The following is a 24,079-nucleotide window of genomic DNA, read 5'->3' as shown; positions in this document are numbered from 1 at the left end:
TGTTGATGCAGGCTCGGTATTTTAAGTCTGGCATTTGAAAGACTAAAACAAAACAAATTTATACAATAGCATGACTACAAAATAAATAAAGGCAGAAGAAGAGACACATTTCCAAATATATGTATTTCAACATAGAATGTATGAAACTAATGTCACATGAAACATCATACATTACCTCAAATATCATATAAATTCCTTACAAATATTCCTAAATTAGCATCACAATGCAAAAATCCTCCACAAAAACAATCACAAACTCCTGGAGGAACAGCTATTAATATTTTAACAGTTTAAAGGCTCTTATCAACAGATTCTGCCCTTTAACATTCAGATTTTTGATATGGTCCAAAGTGAAAATGAGTTTGACATCCGTGATATATAGTATTTTTTTTATACAATCAATCAATCAATCAATCACGTTGTGAGCACATTTCTGCTACACGGCAGTTCCAAGTTGCTTTACATCATAAAAACACACAAAAAAGAAACAACTGGCCCAGAAGATGGAAAATAACATTTAAAAAACAAAGCTTGTGTATCAACAAGAGGTCTCACTTCAACATCAATTGTAGGTGTGTTTCTGTATATACTGTATGTGTTTCATATACACTGCTCAAAAAAATAAAGGGAACACTTAAACAGGTGTTTAACACTTAAAGTGTTCCCTTTATTTTTTTGAGCAGTATATTTTTGATTAAAACGTATTCGCTCTTCATTATGTGAAGTTACTGGCAGTGGGTAAAGTGTCTGCAAATGTTGCACAAGTAAGAGTAGCAATATTTTGGGGCGTGCTGTGGTGGCGTAGGGGGTTAGCACGCCCCACGTTTGGAGGCCTTAGTCCTCGACGCGGATGTCGCTGGTTCGACTCCCGGCGACCTTTGCCGCATGTCTTCCCCCCTCTCCTCACCTTCCTTCCTGTCTGCCGACTGTCTAAAAAATACGAGCCACTAGCGCCGCAAAAACTCTTCGGAGAAAAAAAAGGAAAAAAAAAAAAGAGTAGCAATATTTTATACTTCAAACTAATTTTACTCAAGTAAAAGTAAAAGGTACAGTGTAGTAAAACTATTCCTATTTTTCCACAAACGTTGCTTCTAATTAGTTATTCCTAATTAGCTTTAAAATCCTTTGATTCACTGGGTATTGTTTTTGTTTTCCTACATTTTGGCTGTAACCAGCATGATAAAAAATGTAAGAGATGAAGACACAGCCCACTCTGTTCCAATTATTTTGGCATTTAAGTGAATTTAATGCTGCGTTTTGATGGTCTGTTTCATTTCGCCTGCCGATCCTAAAGGATGGGCAGCAGTCAAATCTGTTGGGTTAATTTAAACCAAATGTTTGGCATGTATAATTCATTAAATGTAAAATTGTCCTTTAAAAAGCCACAACAGTGCAGTTTGCCCTCCAGGATGTGTCAGTTTCTGAGGCTTTAGAGACAACTTGTTTGGATATTAACTCTAGTTTTAACTGTGCTATTTGGCTTCAAGGTATTTAATTCTCATTGGAGAGGAACAAAATGTGAACTATTACTCTAATACACTGGGAACATTTTAAGAGCCTTCCATGAGACATCCTGTGCCTTGTTAAATGAACACCAACATGACTGATTCACTAAGAGAAGCATTCCTGTATATATTTTGATAAATATTTTATGTTTTTGTAGATTTATTGTGTTTATGCTTACCCCAGGTTTGCTTTTTAAATTCTGTTCGTTATACTTTTCTGACTTTAAGAACTCCACTTTGTTAAGCCTGGCACAGAATTTTTAATTTGAGGCAAATTGCATTAAAAACCCATTTATTTCCCTGAAGACTATGGAGTTATATTAGGATTGAGTGCAGTCAATTGAAGCGGTTCTCAGTGTGGTGATGGCGAAGAAGCAACTATAAAATCTGAACAATGGCTTTTGTTAGGAAGCTTATAAAACGTCATCTCAGGGGAAACCAGAGCGCTGGACACAAGCTGCCTTCACAGAACCAAACCTGTTCTGGAGCTGCAAGGAAAGATGGAGCAGAAATGAGCCCAGAGTCGCTGGAGCGGATTTAGAAATCAGCGAGGACTCACAGATTTCACATTTACAAGATTTGGTTTCACTGGTTTCATTGGTTTCACTGGTTTCATTAAATGTGATGGAAATCAGAAATAAAATGGGAAAATGGCGTCAGTCAGTCCATCCATCCATCCATCCATCCATCCATCCATCCATCCATCCATCCAATTGTCTGTCCATCCATCCATCCATCCATCCATCCATTTATACACCCGTCCATCTGTTCATCCATCTGTTCATCCATCCATCCAATCGTCTGTCCATTCATCCATCCATCCATCCATCCATCCACCCATCTATACACCCGTCCATCTCTCCATCCATCCAATCGTCTGTCCATTCATCCATCCATTCATCCATCCATCCATCCATCCATCCACCCATTATTACACCCGTCCATCTCTCCATCCATCCAATCGTCTGTCCATCCATCCATACATACAATACATCCTTTCGTTCATCCATCCATTCATCCATCTATCCATCCATCCAATCGTCTGTCCATCCATTCATCCATCTATCCATCCATCCAATCGTCTGTCCATCCATTCATCCATCTATCCATCCATCCATCCATCCATCCATCCAATTGTCTGTCCATTCATCCATCTATCCATCCATCCATCCATCCATCCACCCATTTATACACCCGTCCATCTGTTCATCCATCCGTTCACCCATCTATACACCTGTCCATCTGTTCATCCATCCATACATCCATCCATCCATACTTCCTTTCGTCCATCCATCCATCCATACGACCTTTCGTCCATCCATACGTCCTTTCATCCATCCGTCCGTCCGTACGTACGTAGCTCTGAACTCTGTAAATGTGATTTTGGAAAGTTTTTCTGTAAGTTTGTAGAGTTTTTCTGTAAGTTTGTAGAGTTGTGAGCGTTTCTGGAAGCTGTGTGCTCAGCGGTAGAGCCTCCATTTACTCCGGATATTGCACAGCAGCACAGTAAAACTCCGCCATGCGGATGCTGTAAACTTAATGAGAAGAAGACAGTGCCACATTTTAACCGCTGGATCGCAGAGAGCAGATATGTACGATCATCTAATCAAGGTAAGACATCAACTCAAACTGAATCCGGAAACTTAAAATTATCAAAAAAATCTTAACATAAATGAATGTTTCATTTAGTTTCAACGGCTCTCTGCTTGGGAATTATCCTGAAATTATCCCAAATACCTGTAGGTGCACCATAAAGCAGCCATGTGTTGAGCAGCTGTGGCGGCTCCCTCCCCCCAGGTTCTTTACCTGCAGTAATCAGGGAAGAAACAAATTCGTTCAACATATTTACATTACAGAAATACAGAACCTTACCAAGTATCTTTGGTCTAGTTTCTAGTGGAAATATCTTGTTACACTTGAAATAGGACAAAACTAACTTACAGGTAACTTTTCAGCAAGATATAAAAGGTTGTTTTAAGTCAATAAATGTTTAATATTGATGAAAAAATACAATTTCCTATGGCAGATTATTTCACTTCATCTTGGGGAAAATGTCTTGTTATAAGAGAAATTGTCTTCCAATGTAGTTGGTACTTTTCCCATCGATACTAAGGAATTATTTTTCTCTAAATAATTCCTTACGAGTTACTTGCAAGTTAGCTTTGACTCAATTCAAGTGTATTAAGATATTTGTACTAGAAACTAGACAAAAATGCTTGTTAAGTAACTTAGCAGCAAGAAATTGTTTGTTTTCAGTGACTAATTCATGAATACTGATTTTTAAAAAGTTCTGGTTCTCATGTTATTTCACTCATAACATGGGGAAACCATCTTGTTATAAGTGAAATAATCTACCAGTGGATCTAGTACCTTTTAAATTAATATAAAGAAACTATTGATTTTAAAACGAGTTTTTATATCTTGCTGAAGTTACTTGAAAGTTAGTTCAAGTAAACTAAGATTTACTTGACAGATTTGCATTGGAAACTACACAATAAATGCTTATTCAAACGTCGTTTTTACAGTGTAGGTGTTTTAAAAACAAAACCTCAAGCGGTGACATCAGTCACCAAAACCAGAAGCCAAATCAGCGATGAATAAAAGCCGGTTCTGCTTCTCTGACAATGAATCAGAGACGTAAAGGCCTTGTGGTCCACCAGAATGTTTATTTAGGTTTCTCTCAGTCATGCCAGCTTTTTGCCAGGATATGTTTTGTGATCATCTCTAAATCCCTCCCAGTTGCCGCCGTCTCAATGTAAAGCACATTATGTCAATAGAAACCAGCTGTACATTTTTAATGCATTCCTCAATAACTGCTGTCTAAAAACGGAGAAATACCAAGAACATTTTTTTTTAAAGGAAATTCTTGCGTGAACATGTTGAACCCACTGTGCTCCTTCTTCCTGTTTAGGCCACACAGGGCGTCTGCTGCAGTGCCTCTGCTTCACCAGTATGTCCTTCCTGCTGCTGCACATCATCTATCAGATTACCGTCAACAGCCTCCTGGCCGGGAACTCCATCTCCTCCAACTTCAGCTGTGAGTACACTGCAGCCTTTGTGGTCGAAGCTTTAAGGCAGAGCGCCGTTGTGTGCAGAGGAACCGAAGGACTTCGAATAATCTGAGAACGGACCTGAGAGATGCACTGCAAAAACACAAAATCTTACCAAGTATTTTCGGTCTAGTTTCCAGTGTAAATGTCTTAGTTCACTTGAATGAAGACAAAACTAACTTTCAGCAAGATATAAGAGCTTGTTTTAAGTCAATAAATCCTTAATATTGATGAAAAAGTACTATTTCCACTTGCACTTTTAAGTAAAATGACTTGTTATAAGTGAAATAATCTTCCAGTTAAACTGTTTTTTTAAAATCAATATCAACACTGCAGAAGCACAAAATCTTATTCCTTCACTACAAAAAAATAATTTAAAGTATTTAATTTCCCTTTGGGATCAAAAACACAAAAGTCTTACCAAGTATTCTTTGCCTATTTTTAGTGTAAATATCTTAGTACACTTGAATTAAGATAAAACTAACTTACAAGGAACTTTTCAGCAAAACATAGTAGCTTGTTTTAAGTCAGCAGTTCCTTAACATTAATTTTAATAGACTTTTTCCATTATAATCAGACATTATCGCCATGTTGAAAGTGAAAAGTCTTTCGAACTAATACTTTTCCACCAACATTAAGGAATTATTGACTAAAAACAGCTAAAAACTTGCTGAAAGGTTCTTCATTTAGTTTTGTCTTTATTGAAGTGTGCTAAAATATTTAAACTAAAAACTAGACAAAAATATTTGGTAAGATTTTGTGTTCAGTTCAATTCTCAAAGGGAAATTAAGTGAAGGAATTATTTTCTCTAAACAATCTTGCTGAAAAGTTGCTTGTAAGTTAGTTGTGTTTTATTTCAAGTGTAATAAGACATTTGCATTAGAAACTAGACAAAAATACTCGGTAAGATTTTGTGTTTTTGCACTGTGGAGGTCCCTCCATTGCTCTTGTCTGTCTGAAAGAGAGATGAGAAAACATCTTAGTTTGATAAAACTGCAGATCCGTCTGGTATTTATATTTTCCGAGAGTAGCACAAAATACAGACGATGCTTTAATTCAGGCTGAACTGCCTCCAGATATTGGTGGTTTGTGTCTCTCAATGGTGGAAATCTGCAGCTTTGCCATGTGTTTCTACATCTCAGACATATGTGTCCCATTAATCCTGCAGGCTGGTTTATGTTTGAACTCTGACCTCTGCAACTGAAGGTGGAGCTTTTTCACAGCCTGAAGCAAAAAAAAAAAACCTCAAAATAAACTGTTAATAATTTTAGAAATATGCCCAATTCTTTCATATTTTCTGATTTTCTACAACATTCTGTAGCTTTTGTTACAAAAGTTATTCACCACAACCTAAACAGTAGTTTCTGAAGCTTCTGTATTATGCAGGTTGATTTAAAAACATACAAGTAACTTACTTACTACAATGCTTTTGTAACACTTTGAAACTAATAATTGTTCCTGGAAAGTAAATTACATTATTGGCCATAACATCAACATTTACATTGGATATTGATCGACCCAAATTTTCGTATTGGTGCATCCCTAATTTCTTTTGTTGGTTGTAAGTGTTTGCTTCTGTTTAATGTAATTGCAGGATTTCTCGTTTGTGCCGTTTTGTTTGTTTTGTTTTTGTTTGTATGTTTTGGAGTTAGCATAATTTATGCGTTTGTATTTGTTTGCATTTGTTATAGATTTAAAGTTTATAACATAGCCAATTAAATGAACACTTTAGAATTTATTTGGAAACATTAATTTATGAGAAGCTAAACGTTTTTCAAAAGAACTAAAGAGCTAAGTGAAAAATTAGCTCCTCTATTAGTGGATTAGTGGAAGTATGCCCACTGCTAATTTAAACATTAGTTTTTCCTGAAACTTAAAAGTTGCTTTCTGGAATTTACAAGTTGCTTCTCTTACAGATTATTTTAAATGTTACTGTCTTAAGAAAACAAATGTTACTTTCTGAATCTTCTTGCATATTCCTTCTGGAGCTTACAGGTTATCAGTTACTGGTCTCCTGGAGTTCAAATAGTACTTCCTTTACTTGCAGTGTTGTTTCGCAACTCTTCCCTGAATTTGATTAACTCCCTTGAACGTACGGTGATGTAAAAACAAAAATGTTGCTAGCAGAATAAGCTACTCATCCACTGTTGGAAAGGTGTTAATAGCTGGCTTCTGGGCTTCTCAGGAGACGTGGTATCAAGCTATAAAATTTGAATGTGTCTAGACGGGGACAGAGCCTGACCTTGTGCTCTAATGACTTGTTCTTTCTAACGAGAGGAGCTTGCTTTGCTCGGTTGAATCTCGGCCAACTCAGAGCGCAGAATGAACCTTATCACCTCAGGTGGAGACACACAGAGCCGTTCAGAGACCAGAGGCTAAATATGCTCTTTATTACCAGATTCTCAAGGGCAGTGAAACGTTTTTGGTTTTGCACATCATAAATTCTGTCCACTTTATCTCACGTTGCATATTCATTTAATAACCTCATATTTTATGTTCATGTTATTTTATGAGGATATTCAAGATGGTTTTGGGTAATTATGAGGCAGGATTTTGTTTCATTTTTGTCTCTTACTGTGAAATCATAAACACTGACTATAACTGAGGGAATTGGTTTGTAGTGCTTTAAATGCATTTCAAATCAGTTGAATCTATAATATTCAGTTAGGGTTGGACTGAAAAATGCATTACAATACAATCAGTTCATATCAGTTGATATTGATAATTCTCGATCTTGATAATTACTGATTAGCTTTTTGTTGTAAATATCTATAATACTCTCAAACTGGTGGCATGACCTTTTCTGTTTTATTAACAGTTTTCACTCCATCTCATTGTTGTTTTTATTCTTGGGAAGGTATTGAGGTATTGTGGCAAAACCTCAAACTGCTGCTGTGCCAGTTACTCAACAGGTCGTTGCTAGGTAACCAAAGAGAGTGAGTGAGTTGCGAGGTAACCAAATAGTGAGAGAGTCATTTGATTCCACCAACTGTGCTTAACTTTAATCAGAGCATAATTATTATCAACATAATTTTCTTAAAATGGAAAATGTTAAATGCAACACAAAGTATTTGTCTTTTTATAACCAAGCTTTTATGGTAAGTAGAGTTTATTCAGAAACTTTTACTGAAAAGCCAACTTTGCTGCATACAAATCATAGAAAGCGTTTTTAAAGAATGTGACCCAAATCCTGTTCTTATACTGAGGTTAAATTTGTTCAGTGAACCCCAAAGAAATTGAAAAATCGATGCTTTTCTCTTAATAGAGTAAAAATGAAAAATAATTTTGATGTTTTCGACTTGGACCTGGGACAAAATGCTTGGACACCCCTGAACTAAGTGATTTCTTGTTTTTGCAGGTCTGGTATTAATCAGGTCAGTGTTGAACGTGAACATAGCTGCCAAAACATTTAGTAACATTTACAGTTAAACCAACATTATATTTATTTGCTGCATGACCACAACGTTGAAGACTTTTTATTTGTAATCAGGGTAAAAGATTATTATATTTATTTACGGCAGGTTATTTATTAACTTATAGTGCTGTGAAAAAGTTTTTATCACCCAGATTTTCACTTTTTATTTTGCTTCTGAGGATTTAGACATTCTTGTAATGTTTTAAAGTGATCTTAAATAAAAATGTCCTCCCGGATTTCAGAAGGTATTTGAAAATTTTCTTTGGACTTGTACTACTTTTTAAAAAAATATTTAAATTTTTTTTGTCTGATTCTTGTACCTCACCATGAGAGCATAACGCTCCAAACATGTGGGGAAAAATGTGAGAAAAGCAGAATCATCAGGATTAAGATAGACTGAATCTGAAAATCATAACTATTAATTAAGACGGTATTTTATTGTTTTCATTGTTGCAGAAATGTAGCTTGTTCCAAACAATTTTTGTTTGGTTGTTTTTCTTGTAGTGAGAAAGGAAGTCTGATATTATGTGTGTACTATTTCTGACTAGATGCCTTATCTCAGATTTGTATATCTGGTATTTAGCCCTCCTGACACGCTTTTCCTTTTGGCAGCCGAGTATAAACAGGGAGTCCTCCTTCTCCGTGAAGTGCTTATTTCCCTCTGGAAAACCTAGTGGGCTTCCTTTTGATTTTAGAGGCCAAAAACACCTCAAGATCTCTGAGCTGAGCTAAACATGAGCTAGAAAATCTCTCCTGGGAGAGCTAAAGCCTCCAGCTGTTGGGGCAGGTCAGGGAATGGCCACCAGATGAGCCGTAGCCATCTTCCTGTGCAGCCGTCTTTCATTCCTACGCTCTGACTGGACAAGGATGGAGCCGCGTTTACAATCTGTTTGTGTTAGCCATGAAGGATCACCAGGTGGGTGGAGTTTGTTGCAGGTCATGTTGACGTACTTGTCACCTCTCTGACTTCCAAACATTTTCCTGCAATTGTCCAAAATTCTCTGTAGTCCTTAATGCTGATTCCCAGAAGTATGACATCTTAGGAGGTTAAATCAAGTCTTTGAACTCATAGGGTTCATTCACACCAGACCTGTTTAGTCCACTTTAATCAAACTAGTTTGTCTATAAACTCTGGTTTGTTTCTGGAGCTTTGAATGTGCAATTTAACTCTGTGGACCAAAAAACAACCAAACTCTGATTCGCCTAAAAACCTTGGTTACAATTTGGTTGAAGTGAATTCTGGTGCGTTTCGGACGCATATGTGAACGTAAAGCAGACCGGAGACCGCTCCAAAAGCAGGAAGTGGACTGTAGCACAGGGCATTCTGGGTAAATACAGGCAAAACAAACATGTGACTCTAGTGCAAATGGGAGAAATGACTTGTGGTCTTTTACCAAAGAGAAATCCTACAACCGCAGAAATCTGGCGCTACTCCATTTTTGTTTACATTTTGTGAAGAAGGAAGCTTGATTCAGTGTCTTCTTGAGAGGTTTTTGTGTCGTTTCCTTCAGTGGTTCTTGGTGCAGCGCCACCACAGGCAAGGAGGGGAACAGGTTTTTCAATTAATTTGGCTCATCTGACAGTGCAGTGTGAAAGCGAACCACTGCAGCTCAAAATAGTGTTGTCTCATTTGATAAACTTAGTTTGATTGGGAACCAAAATTGCAACGTTTCACATTTTGGGTAAGAACAAGTCAATGCTTCCACTATCTGCAGATTCTCGTGTTTGTTTAGATTGTATTTACCCAGAATGCCCTGTACTGTAGCCAACTTCCTGCTTTTGGAACACTTGGTGTTCTCATATGCATTTGAACCGCACCAGAATTCACTTCAACGGAACCGAGACCAACATTTTTGGGCAGACCACAGTTCACTTTAGTGGTCCGCATCAGAGTTCGATTGAGGATTCATACATCCTCAAACAAACTGGACATCCTAGACAAATGGACTCTATTTCAAATAAAGAGGACTAAACTGGGCTGGTTTGAATGAACCTTAAACTAAGGCCTGCTCACATGTTGTTGCTTTACTTTTACAGTGTGTGAAAGGGAGTAACTGGCGTTTGGCCTACAGAGATAGAAGAGTGCAGAAAACTGCTGCATGGAGGTTTACAGCCCGGGCAGCACAAAGGGAGTTTTATGATGCTGACATAAAGTCTGGAGGACAGGTATTTTTGGTACCCAGCTAGAGTGAAACGCTGGCCCCTTCTCGACAGACTGAAAATCTCAAACTTTCTTCCAGAAGTGTCCGTGCTGAGCTCAGTTTGTTTTACACAATATTCCCCTGTCATGCTACGGATCAGACTCTACCTCATTTTACCTCTGGCATTCCTCAAGCATGAAGTCACGCTCAGGATGGGGGCTTTCCTCCCACACCTGAAGGTTTAGTGCTGTCAGGGAGAAATTACGTGTTGCAGAGGTTTGGATACTGGTACTCATTTAAACAAGCTGGGTTTTGCTTGCTTTCTCTGGATTTTATTTGAACTTTTGAATGGCGTACTGTGACCTTACCTTCATAAGTCTTTAAACAACATGAAGAGACCTTATTTTCATCCTGCATGATCTGGCTTTTAATTACATTTAATTTTCCTTTTAATTCTCTTTAAAGCGTATAAGTTCAAGTGTCTCTAACTTACTCTGAAAGAATATGAGGTAATTTTTATTGATCCTATAGATTACTTTCAACTAGAGGTAGACAATAAATCAATAACAATATATATTACGATATATACGTGATCAATATGTTTGATAGAATATTCAATATGTAAAATTTTCACTCAACTCTGACTCAGAACCGCACTGCATTCTGGGAAATGTAGGCAGAGGAAAGACAGCTTAGCAAGGCTGGTGGAGTCAACTCACTCGTTCATTGGTTACCTAGCAACTCACTCGTTCATTGGTTACCTGGCAACTCACTCGTTCATTGGTTACCTAGCAACGACCCTTTGAGTAACTGGCGCAGTAGCAGTTTAAAATTCCCCCATAACGGCTTAAAGGTAAAAATTAACTCTGTGGAGAGAAAACCGCGGATAAAACAGAAATAGTCATACCAACAATTTGGCAGCAGTATTTTCAGACATTTAGAACAAACAAAAAACCAAATCAATAATTATCGAAATTGACTGAAATGAAGCGCTTATATTGTGATAACATTTTTCAGCCATAAAGTATTGTATTTCCTACAATACATACTTTATTTGATCTACACTAAATGTAGATTACACTGTCTGTGGTTTTGTATGTTTTTGTTCAGCTTTCTGCTGTAAATTACTCATCCTGTGAAATGTGAAAACAGTCAGACACAGTGGACTGAAATAGATTGAAAACTACGTTTTGAATCTGTTCTTTCTTTCTAAATATACTAAATTCTAATCCAGAGAGATTTTATCATATTTCTGCCACACAGATTGTAAAAAAACCTGGGAAGTTAGTTGTAATTTGAGTCCTTGCTCCTTCCTTCCCTTCTGAAATGGTGTCGATGTCTCCATGTTGTCTCTAGACTCCATGATGCTAATCTTAGTTTTGTAAAAGGTACCAAAGTTAAAATGGCTGTTCTTTCTGTTTAATTTTTTGGTGCTGGTTATCGCTGATAAGTCCATCTGTCCTCTTTCAGAGTGGTTTTAGGATCAGTGTGCAGCTGGACAGATAAGTTTTAACAGCTCGGCATGACTCGGGGTGAAGTGCTCGTTGTCAGGGATTAGTCATGCAGCCGCCTCCTTAAGCAGATGTTTCTTGCCCTTTTAAATTTCGCAACAAGACGTTTAGCGGCTTCCCACTGAGCTGTCTTCTCTTGTTTAGCAACTGTAGTTCCTGGTTGAAGAAAAGTCATACTCAGAGCTTCCAGCTTTGGCAAAAATAGAAGGAGTTTCAAAACTCTTTGAAATTATGAGACATTTTTGTTCAAGCTGATTCTTTAAAATGATTTCACTTTCACACTGCACTAAGTCAAATGAACCCAACCCTTTGAGAAACCTGTTCACTTTCCTGCCTGCGAAATATTTTACTTATCTGAAATCCATAATTCTTGTTTTTTTTTTAAACAGATGATGAAAACTTATGCTTCTTTGCTTTTACGCCTGAGTTTTTGTGGTTTTGAAAACAGGAGCACTTGTGATTGTGCTTGTGAGACTAACTTTCTACTTACAAGCAGCTGAGGAGTTTAAGGGAGTTTTAACACCTGATTTTAGACTCAGTTCCTTTGGGGACCAAAGTTGCAACAATTGTTGTTAAATATTCAGCTGGTGTAATCAAATTAATCAAAACATTAGAAAAGCCTGTTCCCCTCCTCGCCTGTGGTGGCGCTGCACCAAAAACCATTGAAAGACATGACAGGAGATCCTCTGAAGACGACGTGACACTTCTTTGCAAAATGTGAACAAAATGATTTTAGTGGTTTTAGGATTTTCTTTGTCTATGGTAAAGGACCACAAGCCATTTCTCCTGCTACTCTCGTGTTTGTTTTGGTTGTATTTACCCAGAAGGCCATGCACTGTAGTCCACTTCCTGTTTTTGGAGTAGTCTCCAGTCCACTTGTCGTTCACATATGCATTCGAACCGTACCGGAGTTCACTTCTACTGAACTGAGACCAAGATTTTCAGGTGGATCAGAGTTTGCTTTTTTGGGCAGCATTCACACCTCCCCAAACAAACCGGACTTTCTAGGCAAACAAACTAGAATTTTATTAAAGCGGACTATACTCTGGGTGAATTCTCCTTGAGTATGTTTGATACTGACCTGCCAGTCTGGTGGTTTTCTATGGTTTGCCATGCATGCTGTCGCCTAACTCAACATGCTTGAAGGCTCCTTCAGTGAAATTTATATTGGTGCAACTAATTACCACCTGGTTAAGAAACATGGTATGGTATTGTAATGAATTTCTGACATTGCATTTTTGGGAGTACGGTACATTAAAACGCAATATTTCTTCTGATATAGTGTCCATGGTTGAACAGTACTTCACTACAATAAGAAGACATTACATTGTGTTTTCAAAGAGGAAAAGTGCATGTCTCTTTCAAGAAAATCTTTAGTTTAAATCATTATTTTGTCCTGCTGCTCGGTGTATCTATCATCAGGCTGCAAGCTAAGCTTTTATCTTTATAGTTTCAATTCTTTGGAGATATTGAACCATCCAAGTGACCTTTTTCTGTCTGCATCCTCTGAAAGCGAAGACTTCTTTCACAGTTGTTAACTTAACAATCCCAACCTAAACAGAAGCTGTAGCCTCCACTCATGTGAAACAGAAGATAAACTCAATGAGATGAAGTGCTTTGTCTGCGATCTCAGTTAAAGCATATTTAACATCAGCAATGTCCTCCCTGCACATTGTAAACCTGAAACCTGAGTTCACTAAAGTTTAGCACCTAATTATTGGGCCATTGAACCAACAAAGCATTGAGGTACGTCAATGCAAGTCACAGACTGAAGTTATGTTTCCTTTGCATTTAGAAAAAGAGCCAAAAAACCTAAACCTTTGGAGAAATGTAAGGATTCAGTTCAAGTTCAAAAATACTTTATTGATCCCAAAGAGAAACTAAATTAAGTTTATGCTGCATTAATGGCACTTTTTTAAGTACTTGCTGTTAGTATCAAGAAAGGACTGAAATGATTAATTGGATTAATCGAGATTAATCAAAAATAATCATCAACTAACGTAGCAATCAATTAATCATTAACTGGGATAACAGACACAAAAAAGTGAATTAGGTGAAAATAAAACCTAGGATGTTTTATATAGAGCTAAAACAATTATTCAAAATTAATCGATTATTGAAATAATCGTCAACTAATTTAGAAATCAATTAATAATGAAATTATTACTTGATGATAATTTATCAAAAAGCTCATTTGCTGAAAAAAACAACATAGTCAGTGCAGTATTTAAGCCAAAACTGTACAATATATGAAAACATTTTGCATTTAAGATGAAAACACTTTTGTCTGTAAATATGTTTTAACCAAACCTTCTCAAGTCTCATAGTTTTATTTTCACCAGATTCAGATCTACTCAACGAAAGCATGTTGTTGCATTTTATTTTAAAAAGAAATTTTATTATTTGTTTATTTGTTTTTTTTATTGCAATATATCAAATATTGTATTAAATATGCTTAAATGGTTAAATGAAAAATCTGTAGAGTGTGCCAATTTTTTCCTCAGATTAATCGATTAAGTATTAGAATAATGGATAGATTAATTGATTACTACAATAATTGGTAGTTAGACCCGTTTTTAACTGCTTTAATTTTTTGCAGCCTGGATACAACAAGCTATCTAAAACATTCCTCAGACATTTTTTGACTATTGATTGTTGCTTCACTTCTTCTGCAGATTTGCTTGCTGCACATCTGTGATGCATTGCTTGTATTGGAAATTGTATAAATTGTAAGGTTAGATATCAAAAACATTAAAACTATCTTGAGGCTGATTCTCCTGATTTATTTTTATTATTTCAAATAATAAACTGTCACTTGTGTCTGTCTGTAAAGAAAAAATCTGTCACTACAGTCGTTCGTTTTTTGCAGAGAAAAATGTCTCAATATTAAATGTTTTTGTATTATTTGTTCTAGGTTCGTCATGGGAGAGCTCCATACGACAGATTGGCTTCGAGAGGTAAGAAAGTAATTATTTGATCTACTAAAACAAAAGAATCATGAAGGATTTTAGAAAAAAGTCATTGCTGAGATTCTGTGGATATTTTTGTACAATATTTAAGAGCATTTGGGTGTTTTGGACATGGATGTTTACTATATTTTGCATTATTGGCCGACATGCTATTATGGATTTGCAAAGGGTTGTAAATTGATAGTTGGCTAATAAATCTTTTTAAATTTATAGGAGCTGGTAATAAATGGAGTCTGTTTGCCAGGGAAATATCCTGAAATAGAAACACATGTTGATTTTCACATGAGTTTGGTACAACTATACTTAGGTTACAGCTATAATAAAATGCAATAATGTTTTATCCTGACATAAATCAATTGTGAATGAGCAGTAATGTTTAGGGATATCTCTGTGTTTCAGTTTGGCTGCCTGAATCTGATTTCAGAGGTGAAAGTAAAAACTTTGGCAGCTTCTCTGCAGATTAGAATGATTTTATTTAGAATTCTGGCTGCAACTAACAATTATTTTAGTAATCCATTATTTATTCTATTGATTATTCTAACGATTAATCAATTAATCAGATAAAAAAATCGGAACATTTTATAAAAAAAATTGTATTTAAACACTTAAGACTTTTTTTAAATATTAAAAATAGATTAAAAATGTAAGTAAATAATTCAGTTCCATTTTTAAATAAAAAAATGGAAAAAAAATATTAAAAAATATAAAAATGAATTTTTTGTCGTCTGAAATGCATTAGCATAGATTTCCTCTAGTGAATTAGAACCTGGTGAAGCTAAAATTATACCACTGGAGGAGTTTTTTAAAACATTTTTATTTGAAATGCAAATTGTATACATATTTTGTACAGTTTAATTTAATTAGTGCTCTGAATATGTTGCTCTTTCAGCAAAGGGCCTTTTTTCAGTCTGAATAATTCAGTTAACGATGAATTGTTTTCTAAATTAGTTGACAATTACGATTAATCACGATTAATCTGATTAATCGTTTCAGCCTTATTCAGATTGAACAAAAGAAAAACCTGTAACACATAACTCATGCACTTCCCATTTTTTCACTCCATTCCTAAGGAAAATGCTACACAAAGTGTCCTATATATAGCAGCCTCTCAACAACATTTACCCCCGCTTTTTGCATTTAGCCACACTAGCTAATCTTCTCTCTACCTCCTAACCTGTCCCTTTGTGGATTCTTAATGAAGGCCAAACCCAGTTAGCCCTCACACTAAGCTGAGGGGTCTATTTTTCATGGCTTTTGTTTGCCTCTGCCTGAGCACATCCCCGTGATCTTATTAAATGTGGTCTGTAAGTACGGGAATGTCCGAAACACAGCCACGTCCTTTTTTCCAGCACTCATCAGCCCTGGGTGGATTGTGTACTCTACAGTTAAGTGGCGGAAATAGACCCATAAACATTTTCTCCTGCCTGCATTTACCTGTTTGTGCTGAGGATCATATGTAGTGCATATACAATATTTGCTGCTGTAATGGCTGCATTTCAACAGCCTGGGCAGAGGAAAATGTTACTCGAGTCACATTTAAAGGAGCCTGAAGAAGATGGACAACTTCTGTTCTTTTGTCTTGGTTGCCCAATATGTCCTGTTGCTGTATTTTTAAATACATCGACATCTGTTGATGACTGAGTCCATGAGAGTCGTTAACTAAAACAGGCGTTCTGTCAGAGCGAAAATCAGTGAAGTCAGGAGTTACAGCGTTGTTTGTTCAAATACAATTGGTAACTTCAGTTCAGTGATGAGTTGCCATCTTTGTTGTGGCGGGTAGCGATGATTCGGTCTAACTAGCCGACAGCAGGAGTTAAAGCTTTAAGATGCTCATTTACATGATGAGGCACAAATGGAAACAATAAAGTAAAAAGAAGAGACAGAAAAATGTAAAATACACATAAAAATTAAAAGAAAAAACAAGACAAAAATAGTTATATAAAAATTTAAAGAAAAAAACCCGCAAAATGTATATGGTATGCTTAAACTTAACACGTTTTTGAATGGACTGAAAAAATAAATATGAAAGTCAGTTAAATTATAAAAAACAAAACAAAGTAGTTTTTTAAAATTAATTGGTGCATTTTAAGTGTATTTATTTATTTATTGGCTCATTAATGTATTTCTGCTTTTATTTTTAATTACTTAACTATTGGAATGAATAGTTATGGACTATAATACATACATATATACCTAATACATGATATATAAATATATATATATAAACATTTACTGCATATATCATCAGCTCTGGTTAGCGGTGGCCCAATAGTAGGTTCATGCACTGCAAGCCTCTGGAGGATCCTCCACCTTGAGGTTCCAGAGGCTCCAGCAGCTTCAAATAACTGTTTGCTGCTTTGTAAGGACATTTTAACAGCTGTTCTCTTAATCCGATAAGTTTGTCTAACAGAAACCTTCCTCATTATGCCTTTATCTGTACAAACCCATCTTTGTTCTGAATCTGCCACAAATCTCTTCACAGTATGATGATAACTACACTATCTGATGATTTTCGTCAGCAGAGATCCTTTCTCTTTCCCATATTGCTTGAAACCTGTGGCCTGCTTAATAATGTGGAACATCCTTCTTAAGTAGATTTCCTTTAATTGAGCTCACCAGACAAACTAATCAACCCAGCTCTCTGAAAGTAATTATAGTGATTCAAAGAGCCCTGACACACAAAACCATCTATAAATTTAATAGCACAACAAAAAATTTAATCTTTATGACACTTAAATCCAATTTGCATAATAATAAGGAACATGGTGTATATATATTTATTTACATTTTGCATTTAAGATGATGACGCCTTTGTCTGTGAAAACTCCTCAAGTAGCAAAGTTTTAGCTCCACTTGATTAGAATTTGTGAGATGAATGTTATGTTGTTGCATTTTAGGCAATAAAATGTTTTTTTATTATCTAAAAAAGGATCTGAATTATTCTGTTATATTTCTAATGTTGTATAAAAAGAATTGTAAATACTTAAAGGAACGATCTGCAAAATGTGGCAATTTTTTTTATCAGGTTAATCGTCAGAATAATCAGTCACTAAAATAATTGTTAGTTGCAGCTTGAATTGCAACACATTTTGAACTTTCCACACTAGTAGTTTTTCCCTGAATAGGTCTGCAGCGCTGCTGATGTTTCTCTAATTCTCACACATAATATATGAGGGAAAGTGGGAGTCATTGAAGTTGCCGCCTCAGCGTTGCGTGTCTCTAATGGTTTCCATATCTTTCATTCTTGTGAGGATGCACAAAGCTTCTCAACAATAAAGCACATGGAAACAGACGTCTTTGATTGGATTAAACTCACCAGCAGCAGCCAAACACCCAAACTGGTTTTTATTCTGACTGTGCATTTTCCATCATGACGATCAACACTTGGTTTTCAACTTTTACTTGCTTTATTTCCACTCAAGACCAGGCGTGAGATTGGTTCTGTTTGAAATGACCAGTTGCTTTATAACAGCAGCCAAATCCTCTGCGTTGCTCCGCAGTTACCAGTACGTTTTATTGGGAACTGTTTAATTACACTTGGAGCTCAGCATGAAATGCAAAGAAAAACACTTTGGTGGCCAAACACAGGATGCAATCTGATTGCAGTAAAACTGAAATAGAAATTAGTTCGGATGATTAAAAAGAGAGCGTTTTAGAGGTTCGGAAACCTGTTAGCCATTTCAAGGACAGTTTTTATTTGCTGTAATTGCACATGCAATCATGGCACCTTGTAAAACGTGTCCTTTGGCAGCATAAAAGCATCAAAGTGGATTATATGGAGCTTGACATTATGGTAGCTGTCATAGCAACATTCTGCAGATGGTGTTTGGTCTCTTTTCAGAACAAATCTTTTCATGTTTGGTCAGACAGAAGAAGATGAAGTCAACACAATATTCAAAAAAATCTAAGAAATCTTTTGGTTTGTTTCAGCTGCTGCTGATGCAGATTGTTCCACCTAACATAATATATATTTTTTAAATAAGTAAGCATGATTTTTTTCCCCTAAACTGAGTTGAAAAAGAAAACAAATAAACTTTCTCATGAGTTTTCTTGTTGTTGTTGATGTTTTATGGAATTTCACTCACTTGTAAATTGCATTTGGTTTAAAGGCAGCGAGCCCTGTTTTACTACGCAGGGTGGTACTCCACATAAAATCTAATGCATTCAGCACAACACATATTAAAAGAACAATTACGTAGCGGAAAACTCACGATTTCCCGCGTACTTCGGGTAAACAGGTGGTGTTTTCTGAGAGATATAATTGCTGCACTTATATTTGTTCCCATGAGAGAACTAGCATTCTGCGAAGACGTTAATGAGCTCGTCGAGAAGATGAGCTTATGTGATTTTCCAACTTTTATCCTGCAAAACAATTCTTCTTTCGAATGTGTTTGGATTCATGGGAAGTGTGCTTCTGCTTTTCTCACTGCGTTTCCTCCATTTACTGTTTGTCCCACAGTGTTATTGGCGCAGACGCGGGAAACGGTATCCGAGTGTTCGTCCCTGACATCGGCATGTTCCTGGTCGGACTCGCCATCTGGCTGCTGTGTCGCACTCTGGTCCAGAAAAGGCCGCCTGAGGAAATGGGCCAGTACAACGAAGACTTCGACGCAGAGGAACAAGTAGGTTTAAACTGTCCGCTGTCTCTCCTGAAGTTACTTGAAGGAGGAGACATAATGTTGTTTTTATGATTCAAGAACAGCTGACTTAAGCACCACTGAAAAGTATACATGGGTTCATCTAACGCTTGATGGATTCTTTTAATTGTCTTAGCATCTTGCATTTTGTATACATACAAGCTAGAGGCTGAAGCTAACAGCTAGTGAGAGTGGGGCCAAGAGAAAATATTATTTCTATTATTATAAAACAAATGAAACGATGGTTCTGAAATCCATTACAATGATTTTGGGCCAAAGTGGTTCATCGGATTAATTGGATTAATTGTGATTAGCCAACTATTGAACTAAGTGTCAACTATTTTAGTAATCAAATAATTGCTTAGTAGAATATAAAAACTCTTAAACATGCTATTTGCTGAAAGAACAACTCCTTCAGAGCAGTGAACTGTACAACAAAATATATTTTTATAAATATTCAACCATTATGATAGGTCTATAGGAGATACAAAACATGTTTGTCGTATTTATTTATTTTTTACATAAAGTTATTCTTAGCTAATGATATTTTAGTCTGGTCAGTTCTACCTATTTTGAGCTGTTTTAGGGGCTCTGTCACTTTAAATCAAATTAAGCTGCTGCTGGCCATGCCCCAAATGTCCTGGAACTCTGCTTAGGTTGCTAGGTAACGGGTTGGGCATGGCTGGGGTTGCTAGGTAACGGCGCAGTGCCCTCCCAATGTAACTTTTTTTCTTGAACAGGCTGTTTTTAGAAGCGGCTCAGACTTAAAATTGAACTATAAAAACATCCCAAAAAAATTATTTTGCACAATAGTTCCCTTTTAAACAGGAGAAACCTTTAAATGTTCAGGATGTCTTTAAGCTGTCAGTGATGTTTGAAATGACAAAGCTTTCCAGAAGTATTTTTACAAACTGCAGACACTGATAAAAAAATAAAAAAAAAACCCGGAAGCAGGAGATAAATTAAATATTTTAGGAGAAACAGGACTTTGTAGTCAGTTTGCTTTTGGCTTCTGTCTTCAATGAAAAGTGAAGCTTGTAAAGATGTTGGCTTAGACTGAAACCATCTGGAAATCTGCGTATAAATGTTGACACTTATTTCTACAAAGCCTAGCTGAAGACTAAGCAATTAAAATCATGTTCCTGTAAACATGAAAAGATTTGGGGTAGCGCTCTCCAAACAAAACTGTTGGTCATAAAACTGAGATGTAAACATCTTAACACAAATAGGTTCTAGATTTCATGACTATAATACTGTAACAAAAAAAAGATGGTGGAAGTCGGACGTTTATACACAGTAGACCCTTTTTTTTCAGGTTGATTTACGATTAATCGATCAATCATCAGAATAATTGGTTGCTAAAATAATTGTTAGTTTCAGCCCTAATAAAGACGAGTCTTGCGCTCCTACCTTGGAAGTTTTGTGATCATTTGCTGAATGGAAATTAAAATCCGTCTGACAAGAGAACGTCGAAAATGTAGGGAAGAATTATGTCCAGTTTCCTCTTGGACCTGTTCTTATTTTGACTCAATCACACATAAAGTGATGGCAATGTAGTTTTTCCTTCCAGTTAGCTTTCCTATTATTAAGTTGACCTTTCTTTGTTAAACTCCTTGTTGAAGGTGTCTGTTACAGTTTGCTGAACATCTGTCAAGTCATCTGCTTTTCCCCGCAATAATTTGGTCAGGGGTGTCGAACTCAATTTTATCCTGGGCCTTATCAAAAATCTGAATGCTCTTAAAGGGCCGGTTATGCCAGAATGTATTGATAAAACTGTTAAAATATTAATAAATAGCTGTTTCTTCAGGATTTTGTGATTGTTCTAGTATTTTTTTTTTTTTTTTTTGCAATCAAAATTGCAGATTTTGTGGTGTCAATTAAGAAATGTTTGTAATTAATTTTACAATATTTGCGCTGATGTATGATGTTAAATGTGACTTTATTACTCACCATTTCATTTATGGACTATAACAAGTAAGGCTGAGGCACCAGTCGCTTAAACTCACTTTGACCAATTTAGAGAAATTATGCAGTAAAATCAGAAAACAAAATGGATATTTGTTTATTTTGTGTGAATTTTGCAGATTTGTGAAAAGCTGGAAGGATTTATTGAGTAATTTGGAGTCTAGAAGGCCACATAAAAATCTACAGTGGGACGGATGTGGCCCCCAGGCCTTGAGTTTGACACATCTGATGTAGGTCATAGCATAACATGTATTGATATGAAATCATTTTTATTGATCCAAGTATTCTAAAACACTAAATTTATGGTTTTTCTTTGCCATAATCATCAACATTACATGAGATAAAAGCTTTTTAATCGATTTCTTTAAAGAGTCCAAATGATATTTGAGATTAGCTTCTTTAATTACATTAGTAAATTAACTTTTCTATGATATTTTAATTTATTGAGATCCATCTGTGTAATGGCATTAATATCTTCAGCAGTGAACATAATAATGCTTTCCATGTTGCAGCTGCAGATTAGTATATTGATGAGTTTCACGTTTTGTATTCTTCTGCTCACTGACTGCAGGAAACGAGGTTATGCCCTCACGTTTTCCACTTTAGCTCCTCTGGTCTCTTAACAATAGATGCCCCATTTGAGGCTTCATCCACATCAACATAAACTTTCTGACTGATGGAGTTTAATCATTACTTTGATCCAGCTGTAAAGCTGTCCCTTTCTCCCACTCCGGTCTCGCCGAGCTTCGCGGGAGTTTGAGCATAAACTTTCGTGTGAGAGTTGATGACTTGGAAAACAGCCTCCCATCATCGCCTGGCAAGTCTCTACCACCGCTCTTTATGACTCAGGCTTAATTAAGTCCACATTTCCCCGATCCAATGTTCTCCGACTGGCACAGATGGCATCGCTCCATCTCTCTGTGCCGTTATCGCTGGGAAAAGCACCAGGGAGGTTTATCTCTACTGGCTTTTGTGGCTCATGCTTTGACTAAATCTGAATTTTTACCACCTGTTTCTTGTGCCTGTCTGTTGGTTTATGTATTGAATTCAACAGCTGAGTTATTATGTTTGTCTTTTACCGAGACTGTGGGCGACTGGGGGCACATTTGCTCACAGCCAAGGAAGAACAAAGTGGGCCAACATCTGGTTCCAGAGGAAAACATCCTTCGAAGGCAGTTTGCTCTGTAGGGCCGCAACTAATGATTATTTTAATCATTGATTAATCTATCGATTGTTCTGATAATTAATCGGATTAAAAATCTGACTGAAACACTGAGTTCCTTTAAATCAAAACTAAAAACCCACCAGTTCAGAGCAGCTGTTGAACCATAAATGCTGGAACATTGATCAGCAGTTCTGATGTTTATTATTTTAAAGATGGCACTTGATATCTTGATGATTTTATGTTTTCATGAAGTTGAGCACTTTGCCTTGTTGCTGAAATATGCGATACAAATAGACTTCATTGATGGAAAATTTTGTTTCATTCTACAGATTTTTTTTAACCCTTTTTTTGTACAATATTAGAAATACATTTAAACTGCAAATTAACAATTCACACCCCTTTTCAGATGAGAAAATAAACATTTTATTTCCTTAAATGCGATGACACAGCATACCTTTACTGTACATTTGATTATTTCTAGGAAAAGATGCGTCTGCAGCTAAAAATAAATACAAATCTATGGACTATTTCTGGATTAACTGATATAAAATAATAACTTTATGTCTTTTTTTTTTTTTTTTTATAGAATTTGAGCTCAATCAAATAAAAACTGCCACTTCATGGGTTTTGGGTAGAACATATTTACAGATATATATATACAGTAGTGGACATTTTTGGCTTAATTACTGCTCTGAGTGTGTTGTTCTTTCAACAAATGGCTTTTTTTGGCCTGTGTACGCCATTTAACGATTAATTGCTAATCGATTATTTACGTCATCGATTAATCACAATTAATCCGATTAATCGCTGTGACAGATTTATGCTCAGATCTGCTGAAATAACCTGAGATGACACGATATGCTAACGTACCTGCAGGTAAACGGTTTTCAGCACCATGTAGAGATCTGATTTCTAACCGTCGTCTTCCACCTGTAAGCAGGACGAGGAGAAACCGAGCCTGGATGACGACGACGACGACGTCCTGCTGGAGGACGACCTGGAGGCCGGGTACGAGGCCGAGGAGGACGAGGAGAATGAGGAGCTCTACGACGAAGACGAGGACGATGAAGAGGAGGAGGAGGAAGAGGAAGCCAAAGAGAGCACTAAGATGAAGATCCTGAGGATGGTGGCGGAGGTTGCTTCCAAAGTGAAGGAGATCATCGGGAACCTGATCACCACAGCAGGGAAAGTGGTGGTCACCATCCTGCTGGGCATGACAGGTGAAACTCTTCTTCTTCTCTCAACTCCTGAACTTTCCTGCAACCCAACGCTGGTGCTATCCAGTATAAGACTGCAGCCAACAATCACTTTAGTAATCCGTTATTCTATCAATTATTCTGACGATTAATCAATTCATTGCTGAAGAGAAATTCTGCAGATTTTTCATTTAATTAACCACGTAAGGCTTTTTATACATCAGAAATTCCTTTTTAAAATAAGAAAACAAACATTTCATTGCCTAAAATGTCCCAACAAAGCATCCCTTCAGTGAATTTGAAGCAGATGAAGCTAAAACTGTGGAGGAGTTTGGAGTAAAACACTTTTACAGACAAAGGTATGTTTGTCTTAAATGCAAAATTTGCGTATATTTTGTAAGTTTCAGTTGAATTACTTGTCTCAACATGTTATTTTTTCAGCAAACACCCTTTTCTTATCTGTACCCTCCATTTAGTGATTAATTTATTACTAAATGAGTTGACGATTATTTCAGCAATCGATTA

The 24,079-nt window shown here is 36.4% G+C and overlaps 1 protein-coding gene across 2 annotated transcripts in view; it reads left to right on the top strand.

Moving 5' to 3' along the window:
- The window catches only part of piezo2 (piezo type mechanosensitive ion channel component 2), a 125,879-nt gene that overhangs the window by 19,978 nt on the left and 81,822 nt on the right, over positions 1-24,079 (top strand). Inside the window, exons 3-6 of one of the 2 annotated variants that reach the window (XM_023335477.1) lie at positions 4,417-4,542; positions 14,537-14,579; positions 19,051-19,213; positions 23,299-23,578. In XM_023335477.1, coding sequence (XP_023191245.1) covers positions 4,417-4,542; positions 14,537-14,579; positions 19,051-19,213; positions 23,299-23,578 — 612 coding nt within the window. Of the gene's footprint in view, positions 1-4,416; positions 4,543-14,536; positions 14,580-19,050; positions 19,214-23,295; positions 23,579-24,079 lie in introns of both variants that reach the window. The other variant, XM_023335478.1, reaches the window with a different exon arrangement.

The sequence above is a fragment of the Xiphophorus maculatus genome, chromosome 6 (assembly GCF_002775205.1).
Source record: "Xiphophorus maculatus strain JP 163 A chromosome 6, X_maculatus-5.0-male, whole genome shotgun sequence".
In the NCBI taxonomy this organism is placed as follows: Eukaryota; Metazoa; Chordata; class Actinopteri; order Cyprinodontiformes; family Poeciliidae; genus Xiphophorus; species Xiphophorus maculatus.
Note: the sequence above shows the minus strand (reverse complement) of the source record. Positions and strands in the feature narration are given on the sequence as shown.